This window comes from Sceloporus occidentalis, unplaced genomic scaffold (assembly GCF_023333645.1).
Source record: "Sceloporus occidentalis isolate IW3139 unplaced genomic scaffold, rSceOcc1.0.p SCAF_79, whole genome shotgun sequence".
In the NCBI taxonomy this organism is placed as follows: Eukaryota; Metazoa; Chordata; class Lepidosauria; order Squamata; family Phrynosomatidae; genus Sceloporus; species Sceloporus occidentalis.
In genome coordinates, this window is record NW_028317059.1 from 1536349 (window position 1) to 1557440 (window position 21092).

Below are 21092 nucleotides of genomic sequence, written 5' to 3' on the forward strand. Positions count from 1 at the left end.
CATTAATATGTTTCTTTGTACCTTAGAGGTCTCCATTTCACATTTCATATTATAGCTCATATAATCCTTAAAGAGCCTAATTCCAAAGGTAACTAGATATGTACTGAAATGACCCCTAGGGTATCTCAGGCTGCCCAACCTTATTTTGAATGGTGAGCTACCTGTGACTGTGTATCTCTCTTCCAGGTTGAATGATATGGATATTATTTACATGTCATGCTGCTTGTCACTGAAATGAAGTCCAGTACTGATCTACATGTGTTCCAGATTTCCACCAATAATGATTACCCTCCCAAGTGTGTTTTTGCCTCTCCTCATTTTATCGGGCAGTCTGGCAACTCCATTCATATGCCCTGAGCCTGTGCGTGGCTCTTCTTTTGACCCTGATATTCAGTACTTGCTTCCCAGTTTCACTGCTTCCAGTACAATCCAAAACTTGGCCACACAGGACAATGAGGAACCACTGATCTTCCTGACCACAACAAACCACCTGTATGTTCTCAATGGGACCGACCTTCAAGTTCTACAGACCATCGTTACAGGCCCCACAAATAGTTCTCAGTGTGCCATGTGCTCACAGTGCCAGATGGGCAGTGCACTCCCTGATCAGCCTGAGGATACTGAAAGCAAAATTTTAGTGGTAGACCCACAAGTAGACTTGCTTTATAGCTGTGGGACCTCTCTCCATGGAGCTTGCTTTTTACATAGGATCACAGATGCAAAGATCTCGGAATCTGAGTGTCTCTTCAGGACAAAAGACAACTCTCCATCTTCATGCCGAGACTGCATTGCCAGCCCCCTGGGGACATTGCTCACAGTTGTGACACGGAAAAGTGATGTTTATTTTTATCTTGCATCCTCTATTAATTCCAGCATCGCAGAGAGTTACAGTCCTACGTCAGTGTCCATAAGACGTCTTCTCTCCTCTGAAGATGGCTTTGCAGGCGACTTCCACTCACTGACTGTGCTGCCCCAGTACAGAAACCCTTATCCAATCCATTACATACACACTTTCCAGAGTGGTAAATTTGTATATTTCCTAACAGTACAGCCTGAAACTCTTGGCTCCAGTGTTTACCACACTAGGATAGTTCGTCTGAGTGCAAATGAGGAGGAGATGAGAAGGTAAGGACGAGGAGCGTTTTAAGTTGTTTTACCACTAAACCATTATCCAAATATTACGAAATAACTGGATGGAAAGAGGGTCGTGGGATGCTATCTTGTCAGGAATTGGTCCTTAGATCAACGATTGATTGGCAGGTTTTTGGTCCAGCTAAACATTCCTTTCCTTCTTTCCACCAACTCATTTATGTAGCATAGATTATTTTCTCCTTTTTTCTATTGTCATCCCTCCTACTATATTTCCTTTCCCTCTATTATCCTGCAATGTTTCTCCTTTTTTGATATATTTATATATATCAAAAATATCTTTGCTTTGTGAATTAGCCCTTTTCTTTTCTATGTAAAGTCTCAAGGTTAATTGTTAGATTTTTTTCCGCTTTAAGTTTTTTTTTTTTAATTCTTCCTCCCCCAACAGTTATCGGGAACTGGTCCTAGATTGTCGCCATGAGCTGAAGCGCAGACGAAAACGTGCGGAACCTGATATCTTCAATATAGTAACAGCAGCTCATGTGGTCCGTGTCGGGGATATTTTAGCTGAAGAACTGAGTGTAAAGATTGATGAACCTGTTTTGTTTGCTGCCTTTGCGCAGAGTGAGCCTCAAAGCAGAAAACCACTCAGAAAGTCTGGACTGTGCGCCTTTCCTATCCAGTTAATTGACACTTCTATTGAGGAAGGAATGAAAAAATGTTGCCATCTGAAGAAGGACCCTGAAGGCCTTCGGAGAGATCTTCACTTTTACCAGTCTGATATGTATTGCCCACAAGATGTAAGGAATACGATATGTATGTGCATGGGAATGGATATGTTATGTGACAAACCCTGTAGCACGAGGGCCATAAACGTCAGTTAGGGGTCTTAAGCACAGTCCTATAGGGCAATCAGAGTCAGGAACACCAGTTTGTAGCAAAACAGTGCTTTACTTTTAATCGCTGAAACCCCAAAATCAAATCATAAAAAGAAAACCTAGCTCCCAACTGGAGCCCTCTCTAACTAAACTATGCTGGTCCAGACTGACCAGCCTAATCACCCACTACCTCAACCTCCCAGCCAGACCCAGCTAAGCCACGCTCTGGAAAACCTCCCCCAGACAGCACAGAAAAGGTCCAGGCAGGTATTGCCTCACTTGGCTCAGGGATGGTCTTCTTCAGAGCCTCTCCTTGCCCTGGGAGCGCAGGGAACCTCCTCTTCCCCCAACAGTCTCTCTGAGTATCAGGCTCCAGGGGTTTTTAATGCCCAGCACTGGATCCTGCAGACTTCTACCCTCCTGGAAAAGCCAGCATGGAATTTCTACAGAATGGGGGAATGGAGCATTGGCCCACCCTACTCTCCAATTGCTCCACCCCAGGGACCCATATTTACATTCTGGATAGTACCTGTATCAAAATGCCACACTAAGCATCTCCCTGGGGTTTACACTGTCACAGTATGTCACAGTATGTATAGGAAGATAAGGGAAACTAACAACCAAGAGTACATTAAAACATTAACCTGTTATCAAAAAAGAAGTCGCATAGCGTGGCTGAAGTATTAAAAAAATTGATGGGATCAGACAGAAATAATGTGTGCTAGAACAGAGAGCCCAGATCTGACTTCCTGCAGGACTGTCCGCATTGGTTCTACAACGGTCTACTACTAAGTCTGGGATTGTTTTAGTTAACATACAGACATACGTGAGAAAGATTAGGCGGCACAATTGTACGATTGTTGTTTTTGTTGTGGCCGTGAAATAATGACCTGACTCTTCACCTAGGTGGACATGTCAGCTCCTGTTCCAGACCTAAGTTGTTGGAATGTCCCCACATTAGTGATACCACCCTTGGTCCGTTTAGATTTGTTTCATGGGCGACTGGATGGGACCCTTCTGACATCGGTGTATGTGACCACTCAGCAAGATCTTACCATTGGGCACCTTGGCACATCTGATGGCAGAGTGATGCAGGTGAGGGGTACAACCGTCCGACTGGGCAGCATCATTGTACATTCAAGACATATACACTTAGAAATACTTGTAGAGTTTATTTGCTGAAACTGTTACAGGTTTCTTTATTCATTTGTAAACTGTGTGATTATCAATACAAGCAGCTCCCAAAAAGTTGTGGGGGGGGGGCTGTCATGCATCATCAAAAAAACATCAACAGTAATCCTATGTGAAATGGCTTTTATGATTGGTAAATGCAGTGATCATCAATGTAAACAGAGAAATATAGATACATATTTGCAACTCACCTGGACTGACCGTACCTTTTACGTACCTCATTTATCATTATTTTATTTTCCTTTTAAATCAGTTTGTGAGACTTTTATGTGGATGATCATGTATTCAGCAGCACAGGCTGCCGGGCCAGTTATTATTTATGGGATTGTTATATAAAGTGGGCTCAATAAGTGGAGGTATGGGTGAGGGTATGTAAGGGTGTGGAGAGATGATAAGAGTTGTATTGTGTGCTATGTAGGAGAAGGGTGGGATGAGAGAAAAAGACTACATATGTATATACACCCTCACAAATAAGCTAAAATGTTTTTTTCTAACATTTAATTTCAATTATCGGCCCATAGGCCAGTCAGAAAGGATTCCAGGCTTATAGGCAGAGGCTGTGGTCAGAATGCCAAGATTTTGTTTTTTGTCAAGCAGATAAAATCCATGAACATACCTTTGTTATATAATTACTTTATACTGGCATGTTTTTTCTTGTAGGTAATCCTACTGCGTAGCAATAATCCTATCACCCTATCAAATTTTTCTCTGAGTGACAGTTACCCGGTTTCACAAGAGGTCGCTCGCATTGGAGACAACTTGCTTTTTGTCACTGGAAATGAGGTAAATGGGACTGGGACAGATAAAAACCCAGCAGGAGACACAATGCAGGGCGAAAAAAAAGGATGGAACGGTCTTAAAAACGCATTTATTTGTCCATCTCCTGTAGGTGACACAGGTTAAAGTCACAGGTCCTGGCTGCCGTCATCTTCTGAGCTGTAGTAGATGTCTGCGTGCTTCGCATTACATGGGCTGTGGCTGGTGTCAAAACGGCTGCTCTCAGCGGTCTGAATGTCAGGGGGAGTGGAATCAACAGACCTGCACCCCCTCCATCACAGAGGTAACTGTATTTTTTGTGTTTCTTCTTCTATTAATAGTTGACAATCTTCAATAATTACTAACCATGAACTTCAAGATATGAATGTCAAACTTTATATTATGAGGTTATGATGTTATTCACCACCGTTTTCATACACTGCTTTAACCCCTTGATGACAATTGCCGGTCCGGGCACGTCACGGAAAAACATGTCGTTAACGACAAATGATGTGTCATTTTTTTTTATTTTTTTTTACCCAAACGGCGTTGCTGTAATGCCTCGACCTCGAGGCATTCAGCAACGCCATGATCGGAATCAGGGGCCATGTCTGGCCCCTCCCCGGGGCGTCAACATCCGCCATACAATGTATGGCGGCGGACGCCCGTTTTAAAAGAGTTTAGGAGGCGATCAACGATCACCTCCTAAACTTAAATGGTGTCGCTGGAATGCCTCGATCAGGAGGCATCCAGCGACACCAAACACTTACCTCTTGATGGACTGTGACCGCTCCGGAGAGCGGTCACAGCCGCAGCTGCCGGTGATCTTCGCCATCAGCAAGATGGCGGCGGCCCGGGAAAAAAATAAATAAATATGAAAAGGTTCGCTAGACGGTCTCCTGACCCTCTAGAGAACTCTGGCTCCACTTGCAGGTTGATTACAGGTACTGCATTCAACCATGCAAGTCAATGGAGCGCAGCTTTCTAATCACAGTGTGATTAGAAAAAATAAATTAAAAATAAAATAAAATTAATAATAATTAGAAAAAAAATAGTAAAAAACCAGTAAAATGTTAAAATAATTTCCCTCTGATGTCACTATCAGGGGAACCTTCAAGTTGAAAAAAAATGTTAAAAATGTTTTAAAAAAGGCAAAAAAAAATTAAAATATATATATAAAAAATATATTTTTGTGAGCAAGTCCTAAAATTAGCACATTAGCTTAAAACAATTCTCGCATGGAAAGAGTTAAAATACTGGCATATTAAATGCCCATGGGGTGTCTACTTTAAAAAAATGTATGATTTGATGGGGTAAATTGAATTGGCCGATTCAACAATGTCCCAATTAACACGGGGGGGAAGGATGGCCACACATCTAATTTCCAATTACAAAAATGCACACGTACCAAATGTGGCCTTTTAGTTCCCCCCAAAAATGACAAACCCATGCATGTGGGGTATCACTGTACTCAGAAGATGTTGCTGAACACATATTGGGGTGTCGTGTGACAGCGGCATATACCAGGAGCTGTAAATTCATACATAAAGTAGGTGTGTGTGGGAAAAATACACACGCAAAAATACTACTGCAAACTTTGAAAAAATGCTGGTGGTAAAATGTGTGCATGCAAAGAGTTAAAATACCAGCATTTAAAATACCCTGGGGTGTCTAGTTTTCAAAAATATATGGTTTTGTTGGGCACACTGAAATGGCCCGGCTCAAAGATGTACCAAATAGGGCATGGGCAGTGGATCCCCAAATGCCAAAGTTCAACATTGAAAAATGTGCATGCCCCAAATGTGGCCCTTTTGCCCCCAAACAGCCAGGCAAAATCATTCATGTGGGGTATCACTGCGCTCATGAGATGTTGCTGAACACATATTGGGGTGTTTTGTGATAGTGACATATACGAGAACCTGTTTATTCATACCTAAAGTAAAATGTGTGTGAAAAAACAAATGCAAAAAAAATGACTACCATAAAGTTTGACAAAGGCTGATGGTAGAATTAGTGCTTGGAAAGGGTTAAAATACTAGCATTTGGAATACCCTGGGCTGTCTAGTTTTCAAAAATATATGACTTGATGGGGTAAATTGCATTGGCCGGCTTCAAAGATACCCGAAATGGCACATGGGGGGAAGAATTACCAGATTTGGAAAAAATGGCTTTGAAATAGCAAAACGCTACCTGTACTTTTTGCCCCATAATGTGTAGAAAAAAGCAAAAAAACATAAAAACATTGGGTATTTCTAAACTCAGGACAAATAGTAGAATCTATTTAGCAGGTTTTTTCATTACCTTTTATAGATGAGTAAAAGATTTTTCAACTAAAAGTTAGAAACAGTCATTTTTTTTCTAAATTTTTTACCATATTTTATACTTTTTTTAATAGTAAATAATATGATACAATCAAAACAATGTCATCTAAAGAAAGCCCTTCTTGTCCTGAAAAAAACAATATCTAATGTGTGTGGGTTCAGTAAACGGGAAAGAAGAAAATTACAACTAAACACGAGCAGCGCAGAAATGTTAAAACGACCATTGTCAGGAAGGGTACAAAAAGTAAAATCAGCCTTTGTCACGAAGGGGTTAATGAAATGCAACTTTAGAGATATCATTCTCAAGTAAAACTTTTTTTTTATTTTTACAGCTGGAAAGACTTGTTATGTAACACAAATAGAGGCATTGATACAGATCTGCTAAGGTTTATTTAATGTTTAGTCTAGGTGGAACAGCACCTTTTAAAATATGGCTTTCCTTCCATAATCCTAAATACACTATTAAACAATAAATCAGACCTCAGGTAGGCAGAACAGTAATTATACAGACATTAACTCTTTGGAATTATCATTGGTTAGGACAGAAGGAGTTGATGCCAGGTTTAGTCTAGTTGTTATAATAAACAACATCTGCTTAACTAACACAACAAGTTTAAAGGGATATTTAAACCTTGTAAAATAGGACCTATATCAAAGAAGTGCTGGTCAGTATATGCGGTCTGAGGACTTTTATAAACTGAACCATCAATAATATTTTTAGACAACATAATCCTTGCTTTGGATTTTCAGGTTGCCCAAGAGGGAGCAATTTAATGCTGCTTTTAGTGTACTTTGATTTAGTTTGTTTAGCTAGGTGCAGTTAACGTGAACCACGCATACATTAAACATCATTTAAGTGCGATGGACCTTTCCTGATATAAGATTTATTGTCAGGATTTTGTTTCCGTTTCTTTCTTCCTTTTCCTCCTTTGCGTTGGGTTATGTCCGGTCACCGAGTGTGAGGTAAAATATGTACACTCAGCACACATCAGGCAAATATATGAACTTGCTGTAAGATTTTTCCTGTCCGGGTCTGGCCTCTCTGGGTGTGTTGTGTCACATTGTCTTGACATTGGTTAACAGTTCTCTATCTTTATATTTTTAATTTTCTTCTTTGTCTAGTTTTTCCCTAAAACCGCACCATTAAGAGGCAAAACCAGTATCACCCTATGCGGAAGAGATTTCCAATCCCACAGTGTGTACAATGGCCCAGCCAACAGCAAAATTACCAAAGAGACACACAGTGTGACTGTTGGACCTCGAAGATGTGTTGTGGATCCTGGAATGAGCAGTAGCAAAAGGTAAAAATGGGTATATAGTATCGGCACAAGAATCGTGCCAGAGCTTTTCATGTTGGTACAGTATGGGCATAGTCTAGCAGAGTACTAGAGAATGGCTTTTGAATAGTTATACCAACGGGAGGTGTATTTTGCAGACACATCTTGAATAATTGGTGCAGAAACTGTGTGTGTGTTAGAATGGGAATAGCAGAAATCCTTGCTGAGGAGATGGAGGAGCAATAGAAGCCAGAGGTGCACAGAATGATAATGTATAGTTGATAAGTAAAACGTGTGCTCTTCTCTTCCCACAGTTTGATTTGTACATTACAGATCGAGGGGCCTCCGGATACTGCGTCTTCTGCAAACATCACGATAACGATTAATGAACGCTTATCTGGAAAGTCATACTACATCTTGGGTAGTACATCGGCAAGTGGCTTTACCTTTGTGGTAAGGAGTCACAATGCAAACGCAAGTAATTGTGGGTCAGAATGCAAAAAGTTATGGAGCGAGTAGAATGAGTATAGCCACATACAAATTGAAAAATGGGTCATATAAGGATAAGCACATGCATAACCCACACAATGAATGTAAGAATGTCAGTGTCACAAGCCAGTATTTGGTGTAAAACAAAACAAAAAAACACAGGGAAGATATGGTCACAGAGACTGGTGTGGCCCAGAGAGTAGGCTGACAAAACAATATATATATATATTTTTTTGCAAAGTTGGGTCAGAGTGGAAGGAACATACATGCTGGGGCCCTGTGGACCAGTGTTAGCCAGAAATACACAAAGCAATGACCAGAGAAAAGTATGAATTACGGTACATTGGGCTGAGGCAGCGGGCTAGTGATTTCACATATGTTTAATGCCTCTCGTGTGGCAGATCCAATGCTTTAGCATGCACGGCCTTCTACATACATGCAGTGGCAGAATGTAGCGTGAGGCCACATATATTCATCAGCCGGCTGCATTTACAGGTCTCAGCAGGAAATTAATGTACAAATGAATGCATCCACACCAGATACAAGCACACATATCTATTATTACATATATGTTTCTCCTCAGGATCCAGTGGTAACATCTGTGTCTCCATCCTTTGGGCCTCTGGCTGGTGGTTCCAGAGTAACACTGAAGGGACAGAACTTGACGGCTGGGGGGACCCAGAGAGTGTTAATCAGCGAATCTGAGTGCTCCTTATATAGCGAGTGAGAAGGCTTATTGATACAAAGATTATTAATCTAGTATGTCTGAGCAATCATAGACAAATGGATTATAAACCTGCCAATCTGTCCTCTTGCAGACCCTCGTGCCCATCAGATGCTCTGTGCTGTGTGTCTCCTGAAACCAGTACTCTTGGACCTGCGGATATCACTCTCTGGATGGACGGTGATATGGTTTCATTCTCTAAACCATTCCTTTACAAACCCAACCCATCAGTGGAACGCATTACCCCCAACTGCAGCTTGGCTCGGTAAACCAACATTTTATAGACCTAATTGCGAACGTTAGGTGATATCGGTGAACACAGCCTCTGTATTATATGAAATGTGAATTGACTGGATTGGAGGGGTCCCATTTTAGTCATTCTGTGATTAATTTTTTTCACATAAAGCTATTCTATAAACAGCGGGATTATCAATGAGCCTGTCTAACCCATACTTTAAAAACTGAGGAGTAAAGAGATTTAACTCTGGTTTATGAAAGGCTTAGTCAAGTGTTTTAACGTTGATTTAACATGCTAGTCTAAAATGTACCAGTGAATGACACTTTACACCTTCTCCAGGTAAAATAAAACCTGAAAAAGAACTGTGAAAACATTTGTCAGTGCCTTTACTAGTACAGAGTACCTCCATAGTGTTATGTTATATACTACTTGTTATGTCCTGTCTACCCAATGTACAGCACTACGGAATATGATGGTGCTATATAAAACACTAATAACTTGGTTTATTGATCCACAAGGTTCCATAACATAAACAAGTCTGTATTTAAGCAAGTGTATGTTGACACTACACCTTCTCCATTGCAGTGGTAGCTCCCTCACTATCCAAGGAAATAACCTGGACTCTGTCTCCACCATTACGATCTGGTTCCAAGATGTCAGACAGGTCAGTGCCGAGTCCCTTGTTTTCCTGAAATAACTCTTCTGGGCACCTTGGATTTGTTCCATTACACTTTAAACTGTGATTGAGTGAGAGAGTAGTCTGTATGGTCTTTTTAGTTCTGGGAGAGCTCGTAATGAAGTCACCCTTAACATATCTCACAGCCTGAACTGAAATTTTCTGCTTGTTCCACTTGTTATTAGAACCAAATAAGCAGATGCAGTCATATGGAATTCAAGGGTGTTTCCTTATTCATCATGATAGTTCAACTGATGGGTGTGTAGAAGGTGCAACCTGAATGTCAGGTTCAGATTTTTCTTATTTATGGAGGATACTTTCTCTTTCCATCAATTACCATAATCAGAAATATGAGCTTTTACACAGTGCTGGAGGGAATCTAGGGAAGGCCAACAATTTGTGTCTCATTGCAAGGGCGATGTAGAAAAATACAGATCAAAACATAGACATAGACATGACATTGTCAATTGTGCAGTAAAGTGAACCTTTTTTGAAAGAACAACAGAAAGCTTTAGCATTATATATTAAGGAATACAGGTTTTTCAGGAGTCTCTTTGGACCTCCATTGCTTGGGCACCAAAAGCTAACAGCATGGAAGGTCTGCAGCTAAGGCTTTCCTATATAGAAAGAAGCCTAAAATGGATAGCTGGTGCTGTTACAGCACAGACTTCCATCACAGCTCTTATGTGGCCCCCTAACCCTCCTCCCTACAGCCCCTTCACACCTACAGCCACAAATAAAGGTGAAATGTTGGGGAATAAGTGATCACTGTTAACCCTGAAATACCTCTCTCCATAAACATGAAAAGCAAAACAGAAATTAATATAAATGCATTTTTTACATGAACTAGAAAGGCAAAAAAGATTCTGTGGACTACAGGACCAATGACCTTCAGCCAGGATGATGAGGGTCATGGGATGTGGCCCTCAAAAGATGGTGCACTGCATATGCAAAATGAATAGGAATAATGGCAGCCAATCGCACATACTGGTTCAAACGATGATCAGCTAGCGTACATTTTCAGCAGTTATTCCCGTTAGATTTCATGGATATTCGGCTCCCATTGATCACAATGAGTGCTGCTGAGCTGTGGAGGAAGAGTCTGATTTCAGTAGAAACAGCCTAAGGAGACGTTAAATTATTAACCCTGGTAGAGAATGTATGTGCATTCCGTAATAAGTTCATGCAAAATGCACTCCAGTATGCATTTAACGTGAAAACAGGGCTTAGGTGGTCTGTCAGTATTAAGCATTTGTAACGTGAAGAGACATTTGGGACAAATCTGTCTCGGATGGTATTTACACTTTGCAATCCTTGTGAAACCTGTGGAGCAAAGAACAGGAACATTCCGCTGGTTTCCGTGGTGATTACTCTTCACGTAACAGTTTCTCCCAGTATTGTTGTTTGGAAATGTGTGTGTTTTGTGAGACATTGAGTGTAATCTGTGCCTATATGTTATATATATATAATACATATTATATATATCCTTGCTGAGGAACACAACAATAAAAGCAATATATTTTCCATTATGGGCCAACTACAATAGGTGTTATTTTCTTTATATTTCCCGCAGGATCTTTGGTGTTCTGATTTCCCATAATCTGCAAGACTCATTTAAAATTGTTTCTACATTTTGTTATCCTATTGATCTAACACAAACAAGCACCTAAAATTGCTAGTGTGTAGTCTGCAAGCAGACCCTTTATATACCCCAAAAAACATATGATGTGTAAACTCATAATGATATCCCCTGAAGTGGATAGGAAATGAATGAAACCTTTGGGGAATTTGGAAACCTAATATGATAGTAATTGTTCCCCTCCTCCCAAAGCACATTATCACATCGCTACGTATTTCTATATTGGGATGATTACGGACTTTTGGGGAAAAAAGGAGTCTTTAGCTTAAGAAATCCTGAAAGCTGTGTTTAACATTAAATCCTTTTTCACATTGTCCCCAAACAACCAAAATAAACGACAACAAAAGGCTCCATTTTCTCTTGGGCTAATATGTTTATATTGACTTTGCTGCTCCTTACCCATCACAGGAGTTTATGTTCCCATAGTTGCACTTGGATTATTTTACCTATACATGTGTGCCATTTATACTTCTTTCTCCTGCAGGACTGTGAGGGGATCTTCACTTCGGGGATTGCGGTTTGTCGAGCCCCTGCTTTCAAGCTTTCAGGGAGCGCGCCAGTAATCCGTGGGAACCTGAGTCTGGCCCTGGACGGCATTACATACACATCCCCTCACCTTTTCAGATACCTGCGGGACTACACCGTTTACGCATTTGAGCAGGAAGGTGTAACCTACAGGCTGAAGAAAGGGGAAGATGAAATAGAGGCCCATGTAAGATCATAGAGTAATAAAGACAATACACAAAAAACCAAGACTTTATGGTTATGTTATTATTATTATTATCTTTTATTTATATAGCGCCAACAATTTACGCAGCGCTTAATACAATACATAAATTCAAGGGGTATGACAAGACGAGAATTGACAGACTAAGACAAACCGATACATTAGGTGGAGAGAGCCCTGCTCGCAAGCTTACAATCTTGAGGGAATGGGGTGACAAACATAAGGCACAGAGAAAGGGTGAGAGGTAGTGCGGGGGGTATCAGTGACGGGTGAGATGTAGTGTGGGGGGTATAAGGCACAGAGAAAGGGTGAGAGGTAGTGTGGTGGTTGTCTCAATGACAAGGAAGTTCTAGCAGCTAAGGTGGAATGCTTTTCTGAAGAAGTGGGTTTTGGGATTTTTGTTGACTGTTGGGAGGGAGAGTGAAAGCTGAAAGTTCAGTAGAAGTAGATTCCAGAGATATGGGGCAGCTTGAGTGAAATCTTGTAGATGGGAAAAGGAAGAGGTGATAAGTGAGGAGGAGAGCCTTTGTTAGGAAACAGTTAAGGACTGGAGGGAGTTTATGGTTGGAGATGATAGGAATAAAATTGGGTGACCATGTTGGTTAAGTTTGGTGGTTGCGAGTGATAGGAATAGGGAGGAATATGTGGGGGACAGAAGTAGCAGAGCAAACACAGGCAGGTTTCAGATATAAAGATTAGTGTAGAGGTACTGGGATAGCTGTCATGGCAGAGAGATGGAGAGGGATGGTATTTGGTATGGTTTAATGGGGAGAAGTGGGTACTAAAGGAATCCAAAGAGTTGGTGCCCTCTACTGGCATGTTTAAATAGATCTGGTAATTACCTGTCTATATATTAGGACAACACTGGGGCGGGTGGGAGAGGGGCAGGGAGGGCGGGCAAAAATTCAGTTGTTGTGGGGAAGATGGAGGAGTGTATTGCAGGCTTTGAGGGCTGTAATAGAGAGTGCCAAATAGTGTTAAAGTAGACGGGGGCAGTAAGAGGGCAGATATAGGAGATAAGGAGATTATTGGATGTGTGGTAAGACTCATGTCTGTTCTTTATGTTGCGTATGACTGTTCTATTCACTCTGCTTTTTAAATCTTAGCACCAATATCTTGATCTGCTTGGTGCCTGTCATGATGTTTCCATGACCATTGGGGGCAGAGAGTGTTATCCGAAAGTGCTGAAGAATGAAGTCACCTGTCGGATTCCCAAGGATATGGTTATCCCTTCTGAGGGTGCCGTAGTGCAGGTATAGAGCATTTAATGTCTCTCCTGTGGTTGGTTTAATGCGGGGCAAGTAGCTTTGGCTGGGAAGTCTATTGCAGGAGGAGGTGGTGGGGACATAGTGTTTTGATAGTATTGTAACGTTGAAAGAGTATGTTAATGTTGGCAGTATATATATTGTCAACTGTAACGTTATTGTTAAATTTCTCTCCCTATTGTAAAAGCACTATAAAATGTAATGTAATACATTGTTTTCCGACTGTCTGAGCTCTGCATTCACATTAGTAAGCTGTTTGCTTATTTATTTTACTTGTAAACACAATATAGGCCTTTTGTGAGTTACTTTTCCATTTTTTAGTTGGCTATGCTTAAAGCCGGGCATGCAGCACACTTGGTATAGTTTCTTCTTCCCACTCAGTTTATGCTAGCACCAAAGCTTTAATGGCTTACTAATGAAATGATCTCATGTACTGATACAGCCTTGTGAAGCTACCATGCTAAGCCCTGTGGGCTGTGCTGTGTTTTTCCCCAGGTCTGTGTAGATGGCGTTTGCTCAAACCTGGGAAACGTGATAATAGTCAGTTATCTGGATCCAGTGCTGGGCATTGTTCTGGGCAGTGCTGCTGCGATGCTGATTGGGGCAGCTCTCGTGTTTCTGGTCCTGAAACAGCAGAAAAAGAAGAAAAAAACTGGTAAGGAGCTTGAAGTGTTGTCCAACTATGGAGGGCCGCACGTATTCGGAATCCTAGGTTAGCCAAACAATGTTAAGTTAAGTGCGTAATAAAGAAAAATCCAAGATTGTGTGTGGCCTCATTTAACCAGCATGGTGCCAGCTTCATTACAGTAAGCCGGAGCTTCAAGAGTTATTCTCTTTGGGTTTTTTTTTCTTTCAGCTGTTGAAAATTTGGAGTTGTTAGCCAACAATAACAGAATCACTATGATTTCACCTATCGGCAATACCCATGGAGATTATCGGCAGTCCTGTAAGATAATAGTTTATTTTTAAACACAAAATAAAACTATAAAAAATGTGACCTTGTTTAACATCTGATAAGTGTCTCTCATACTTTGTTTTCAATCCTACATGTATGTTTTTTTACCAGTCATCCTCTACATTTGTTCACTTCAACACATCTCCACATTCTCCTTTTACCCCCTTACTACTCCAGTTATTTCCATGCTTCAAATACAACCTTTGTCTTCTTACTTCTTACTCCCTTAGCTGTTTTTTTTTTTTTCCCTCTGTTTTGTTATTGTTTTTCCCCCCACTAGTGTTACCTCCTTTGTACTATCTGACATTATCTAACTCCTTCACAGATATTCCCAGCAGCAGCAGCTCTGGAGGTATGATGCACCACGGAGGGGGTTATTCCGGAGGAAGCCTTGGGGCCGGCTCCATGCCTCTTCTCCTTACCAACTTTTTTGACAATTTAAGGCCAGAGCTCCTGGATGAAGTGAAGGATGTCTTGATTCCAGAGGCCAATTTGACCACGCATCGTGATCGTATAATTGGAAAAGGTTATAATTAGACATAAACTAACAGCTTTAAGCTATATACCACATGCTAAAAACGTATTTACTATTGTCATACGCAACAAAATACCAATCTACTCTGGACCACATAAATCATCATTGGGTACAGATGGGAACTATACTTTTTTTTTTTATACAGCAATGGTAAATTCCTTTGCACTAAATAGTGTAAAATAACAAGATTCTGCATGGCAACGACAGTCCAGGGCAATAAGAAGTCCACAAACATATCCAAATGGGACAAATGCTAAGCAAGATGTGGTAGCCAAGAGGGGTGACAGCTGGGGTATACATGGTACTTACACCATAACACCAGGTGTTATGTGATGTATAAAAATACCTTCCATGTAATGGTGGAAAAATACAACAAGGGATTAAAAGCCAGGTCAAACAGCCACCAGTGGTAGATAAAAAAAAACAAAACACAGTCCTAGCTAAACGTGACCACTCAATGTGCAATGCTAATTTTGTGAACCATGAGGCGTTTCTGACTCATGTCCACTTCCTTTGTAGGTCATTTTGGGAGCGTTTACCATGGAACCTACCGGGACGATGAACAACGAGAGGTTCACTGCGCTGTCAAATCCCTCAACAGTGAGCATTACTGGGACATATTCCGCTAGTGTGTTAGAGAAATTTTTTTAGTGCATCGTGTAAAAAATGACTATTGCCTTTAGGGTTGGTATGGCAGGATAGGTTACATTTGGATTTAGCTTACTATGCGCTCATTCTCTTTTTTAGGGATCACTGATGTAGAAGAGGTGGAGGAGTTCCTGCGGGAAGGAATTATCATGAAGAGCTTTCACCACCCATACGTACTATCCCTTATTGGAATCTTCCTGCCACGAGAGGGTCTTCCCTTGGTGGTCCTTCCATATATGACACACGGGGACCTGAGACACTTCATCCGTAGTGAAGAGAGGGTGAGTGTTAAAAAACTAGACATTTGAACCTAAAATTAAATATGGCCTTCAAGCAAAATGCCCCTTGAGAGGAGAACTAATCCACTAAGCTACCTCTTAAGTCAATAATATCCACTGCTATGCTGATAAAAAAACGCTAATTTTAGCAACTTCAAAGAATAGCTGTATACTTGTAAGACTTCTCATGTTTATATTTTCTGCAATGTTAAAGTAACATTACAGTCATATATGATTTCCTTTTGGTGGCATTTCTGTCTAATATCCTTTTTTTCATAGCTAATGTTTGTAACTGAACTTTATAACTTCCAGCTACTGATAAATCCTCTCCCCTGATCAGGGTTGAGCTATAAGCTGTAACCTCAGGTGTTATTTTAATAGGTACATTATAGATCCATTGCCATCTCATCTAACCATCTTAAGGACTGAGGCAGCTGACAGAAACGTCATCTGTGATAACCGTAATATAAACGTTCAAAAGATATTTCAAGTGCTCATTGTTTTAAGGCTTGGTCACCCAAAAATCAACATGTTTTTTCACCCATCTATTGCTGCACCTAGTCTAACTCCCTTGTGTGTGTTCCACCAGAATCCCACAGTGAAGGACCTTGTTGGGTTTGGGCTGCAGGTTTCCCGGGGCATGGAATACTTGGCAAATAAGAAATTTGTGCACAGAGATCTAGCAGCTCGTAACTGCATGTAAGTAAAACACATGGGAACACAAATATTGAAATTCTGCTTTGGCCAAGGGAAGCTACGGTGCATTGGCCTGAGGAGGGGAGAGGGAGAGGAGGGGAAAGTGAATGGTATAAGCATTTTAAAGAAGAACATTTTGATACCACGTGATTCACCAGAACACACAACTACTGATTGAACCATTAAAACAATGTGAAGCATGCAGGGTCATCCTTAATGCTAATGGGGCTGTGGACAAAGTTTTGCAGGCCTTCTCATGGTGTTTCAGGTATCGCTGCTGTGATGCACAACTACTTTTTATTTTGATTCTTCCAGGCTCGACGAAACTTTTCATGTGAAGGTGGCAGATTTTGGCCTGGCACGGGATGTTTTTGATAAAGAGTATTACAGCGTCCGGCGTCACAGGAACGCCAGACTGCCTGTTAAATGGATGGCACTGGAGAGCCTTCAGACTCAGAAATTTACCACCAAGAGTGATGTGGTGAGGAACTAATGCTCCAACTAGCGCCTAAAGGATTTACTATGTGATAAAATGTTATACAACATCACTTAGAGAAACTGAGAACTGCAGAATGGAGAGAGGATCATAATTGAACATGGGAAGAGACGGATATAAGTTTGAGAAGCGATTGGCTTATTAATGCACTGTTTGGTAAACAAGGTATGTTTTCTCCCTATAGTGGTCATTTGGTGTACTACTCTGGGAACTGATGACCCGTGGAGCGCCACCCTATCCTGATGTGGATCCGTATGATATCACGCGGTACCTGTTCAGGGGAAGACGCCTTCCACAGCCTGAATATTGCCCTGATCCACTGTGAGTCCTTAGGCATTTACATAAATTACAAAATGTTAAGTGTACTGCTGCACAGTATTGATCATCTGTTTCTATGTTCATTTCCTATATAGCAGAATGTATGCACCATTACATGAACTAAGATTGTCAGAATGGATAACTGGCACTTTTTGGCAACATAAAATAAGACAAATAGAAAAAAGGCACCAATAGCTGTGATTTTAATCACAATGATCCATTTTAGGGGTAACCAGGGACCCAACCCTAACCCCTTAACGACCTTTGCCGGTTCAGGACCGTCATGGAAAAACGGTCACTTAACGACCTTTGACGGTCCTGAACCGTCAAAAAATTAAATAAGCTTAGAAAGTGATCAACGATCACTTTCTTCACTTAAACGGCGTTGCTGTAATGCCTCGACGTCGAGGTATTCAGTAACGCCGAGATCGGCATCGGGGGCCATGTCTGGCCCCTCCCCGGGGCGTCAACATCCGCCATACATTGTATGGCTGCGGACGCCAGTTTTAAAAGAGTTTAGGAGGCGATCAACAATCACCTCCTAAACTTCAATGGTGTCGCTGGAATGCCTCGATAAGGAGGCATTCAGCGACACCAAACACTTACCCCAGGACGGGCTGTAACTGCTCCGGAGAGCGGTCACAGCCGCCACTGCCGGTGATCTTCACCATCCGCAAGATGGCGGCCGCCCTGTAAAAAAAATAATAAAGTTGAAAAAGTTCGCTAGAGGGTCTCCAGACCCTCTAGAGAACTCTGGCTCCACTTGCAGGTTGAATACAGGTACTGCATTCAACCATGCAAGTCAATGGAGCCCAGCTTTCTAATCACAATGTGATTAGTAAAATATAAAAAAAAAAAAAATTGGAAAAAAAAATGCGCTAACATTTAAAAATAATTATGCAGTGATGTCACCAGAGGAACCATCCAGTACCAGCAAAATGTGTAAAAAATAAATAAATAAAAAATTAAAAATAAAATAAAATTCTAAAAAAAATCTCAACATACACAGAGTTAAAATAAAAGCACTTCAAATAACCAAGGGGTGTCTAATTTAATAAAAAATGGCTTGATGGGGTAAATTGGAGTGGCCGGGCTCAAACATACCAGCATTTGAAATACCCTGGGGTGTCTGTTTTTCAAAAATATATGGTTTGATGGGGATTAATTGAGTTAACCGGCTTCAAAGATGTTCCAAAGAGGAGATGGAGGCAGAATTACCAGATTTGGAAAAAAAAGGTTTGGAAATCCTAAAACGCTACTTGTACTTATTGCCCAATAACTTACAAAAAACAGCAAAAAAACATAAAAACATTGGGTATTTCTAAACTCAGGACAAATAGTAGAATCTATTTAGCTAGTTTTTTTACTTCCTTTTGTAGGTGAGTAAAAGATTTTTCAAAGAAAAGTCATAAAAGGTGGTTTTGTTTTTCAAATTTTCACCATGTTTTATTATTATTTTTTTATAGTAAATAAGGTGATATGATCAAAACATATGGTATCTGAAGAAAGCCCATCCTGCCCTGAAAAAAACAATATATAACATGTGTGGGTACACTAAATGGGTGAGGAGAAAATTACAGCTGAACACAAGCACCGCAAAAGTGTTAAAACAGCCTCGGTCCCACAGGGTACAAAAAGAAAAAAATGAGCCCGGTCCTTAAGGGGTTAATACAGTACAGGTAATTTGGCCTCTTAGTATTAGAATAATTGGAAAATGGAAAAATTAAACCACAGACCGGGGCCATAATTCCCAATAAAGTATCTCTACCATATGAGATATTAACTATATAAGTCACGTTAACCAGGTTGGTAGCAACTGAAAATAATAATTATCTTTTTTAGGTACACTCTCATGCTGCAGTGCTGGAGTCCGGAGCCTGGAGAGCGGCCATCCTTTACTCAACTCATCAGTGAAATTGAGGTGATCTCTAATTCACTCAGGGGGGATCATTACATAAATCTGAATGTAACATACATCAATCTGGATCGAGACCAGTTCTTTCCACCTATAGTGCCTTGCCCCGAGGAGGAATTAGAGGATGAGCATACAGAAACTGATGAAGAGGACATGGAGATAAAGTGATGAACAATCCCTAGAATTACTAGATTGAAGAGTGGCCTCAGATATTGGAAATCTTGCAACCAATTCGGACAAATCTGATTGATTAATTGGTTTGTTTATCCCCAAGATGTTGTCATTGATGCATTGGGTGCAGTTGCTCGAGCTGCTTGTCTTTTAAATGTTCCATATGAACCAGATATAGATAATGCAAGTGCCAACCCAACTGTGCTCTTAGTTGCTCAACACTCCCTGGCATATCTGTCTTGTGTGTTCACGGAAATGTGTAGGGCCATGATGTACCCTGAGTCCTTTCTCGTGAAGAACAAAATAATGGTACTAATGATGAAGAGAGCCCCACTTTTTTAAAGAAACAGTGTGGTTTCAGATAACACACTTATGTGTTGTCATCAGGTGACATGAAATCACAGTTACCAGCAGAACTGGCCTTTTAATGTTTTGTTTGTTTGTTTGTTTGTTTTTTTAAGCTGTAAGTATCAAGAGGTTATATACCTTTCAATAGAAGCAGTTTAGGAAAGGTGAGTGTTAGAAAGACATGTCTCTGTCAGCAAGGTAGAGTCCCGGTTGAGACAAAGCATCACTCAAGATCATTAACCACCAGTTACCGATTCTTCAGTCCGTCATTGCATTAAAATAATTTAAATGTGCCAAGAAGCCTTTATGCATTAAGAGTTTTGGAGAAAATGATGTGGGTTGAAGTAAAAACACTCTCCTGCAGAGGATATACTTGAAGTGTATATGATTGTGTAATGTGTGTATATATAGGACTTTCTTTCAAAAGGATTATTTTTTTATAGAGCTGTAATTTTAAGATCATTTCTTATAGGGTATAATATTTCTTGCACTCATGATGAGGAGCAGAAGGTGATGTGTAAATAAATTTAACAAAGTTCATTACGGTGTTACATGTGTTGGCTTTTGGTAGTGAATCCGATTCCTTTCTCTCTGGTTCAGTCCTGCATCAAACCCTTTTTTATAAAAGACTTTTTATTTTTATATTATATAAAAACTTGTCACTAGCCGAATGGCTACACTATCTAGATTTTTTGTGTGCCTTGAAACACGTCTTGTTCTCGCTCAGGTGACCACAGCTCGTTACCGTACGTTCCTTCGGTGCCTACATGCAGCTCTCTGCTACCCTTCTTCTCCCGCTGTAGCTGTGATTAGAGATTCATGTATTCAGCAGTCATCCAGGAGCGTAGTCTGGTTCCCTGTGGTGCAGGGCCCCCCCACATCTTAGGGGCCCTCAAGGCTTCTTGGTGCGGAAGTGGGCATTTCAAAGGTGGTCCTATTTGCCATTAATGATGTCTGGATTATTTAACTACAAAAAAAAAAATACACAAGATGTTTAGCATACCACTGCTTCATATTTTGAGCAAAATGTTTTAATTTGCTCCATAATATAAGTGGCTCTAATTTCAGTTGTTCAACATGTTCCAAGACACAGCCATTTGGGGCCCCTCAAAAAAGCTTGTAGGGGGCCCCGGGGGTCTGTGTTACACTACTGCAATCAGCTGCCTAAATGAGATCATCAAGTGTAATCTTTTTAACAAACTCACTCCTTTAGATTTTTTTATAGAAAACCACCAAAAAATATTACTTTAATTCGTTTTATAACCATATCTCAGCGCAAAAAGAACAGTAGGGTATGATTAATATTTTATAACATAGGAACGTCGCGATACAATCGTGTACCTCACGGAGATATACAGTACATGCAAGAACCATGCGCTCCACAATTTATCAGAAAACCCATCAACTTTGAATCATTTAGTTCTAAACATTAAAAAGGCTTATTTTACAGAAAAATGACAAG

General features: G+C 40.6%; 1 protein-coding gene across 1 annotated transcript; it reads left to right on the forward strand.

Annotated features, from left to right (window-relative positions):
• Nucleotides 1–280: 280 nt before the first annotated feature.
• On the forward strand, nt 281–19279 carry LOC149285380 (macrophage-stimulating protein receptor-like). The gene is made up of 21 exons (XM_089495336.1): nt 281–1125; nt 1538–1889; nt 2874–3062; nt 3819–3941; nt 4048–4218; nt 7358–7536; nt 7827–7965; nt 8585–8724; nt 8820–8990; nt 9549–9627; nt 11763–11990; nt 13112–13258; nt 13766–13925; nt 14127–14216; nt 14551–14751; nt 15280–15360; nt 15508–15689; nt 16276–16385; nt 16698–16863; nt 17063–17199; nt 19039–19279. Exons 1-21 carry the CDS (start codon nt 281–283, stop codon nt 19277–19279), a joined length of 4131 nt encoding a protein of 1376 aa, XP_089351462.1.
• Nucleotides 19280–21092: the final 1813 nt, after the last annotated feature.

Bases quoted from the DNA above. Each gene is read 5' to 3' on its own strand.
- LOC149285380 (XM_089495336.1), top strand. From the start codon at position 281: ATGATTACCCTCCCAAGTGTGTTTTTGCCTCTCCTCATTTTATCGGGC. The intron at 7,966-8,584 runs GTAAGGAGTCAC...GTTTCTCCTCAG, and splicing joins CAAGTGGCTTTACCTTTGTG to GATCCAGTGGTAACATCTGT. The intron at 8,991-9,548 runs GTAAACCAACAT...TCTCCATTGCAG, and splicing joins CCCAACTGCAGCTTGGCTCG to TGGTAGCTCCCTCACTATCC.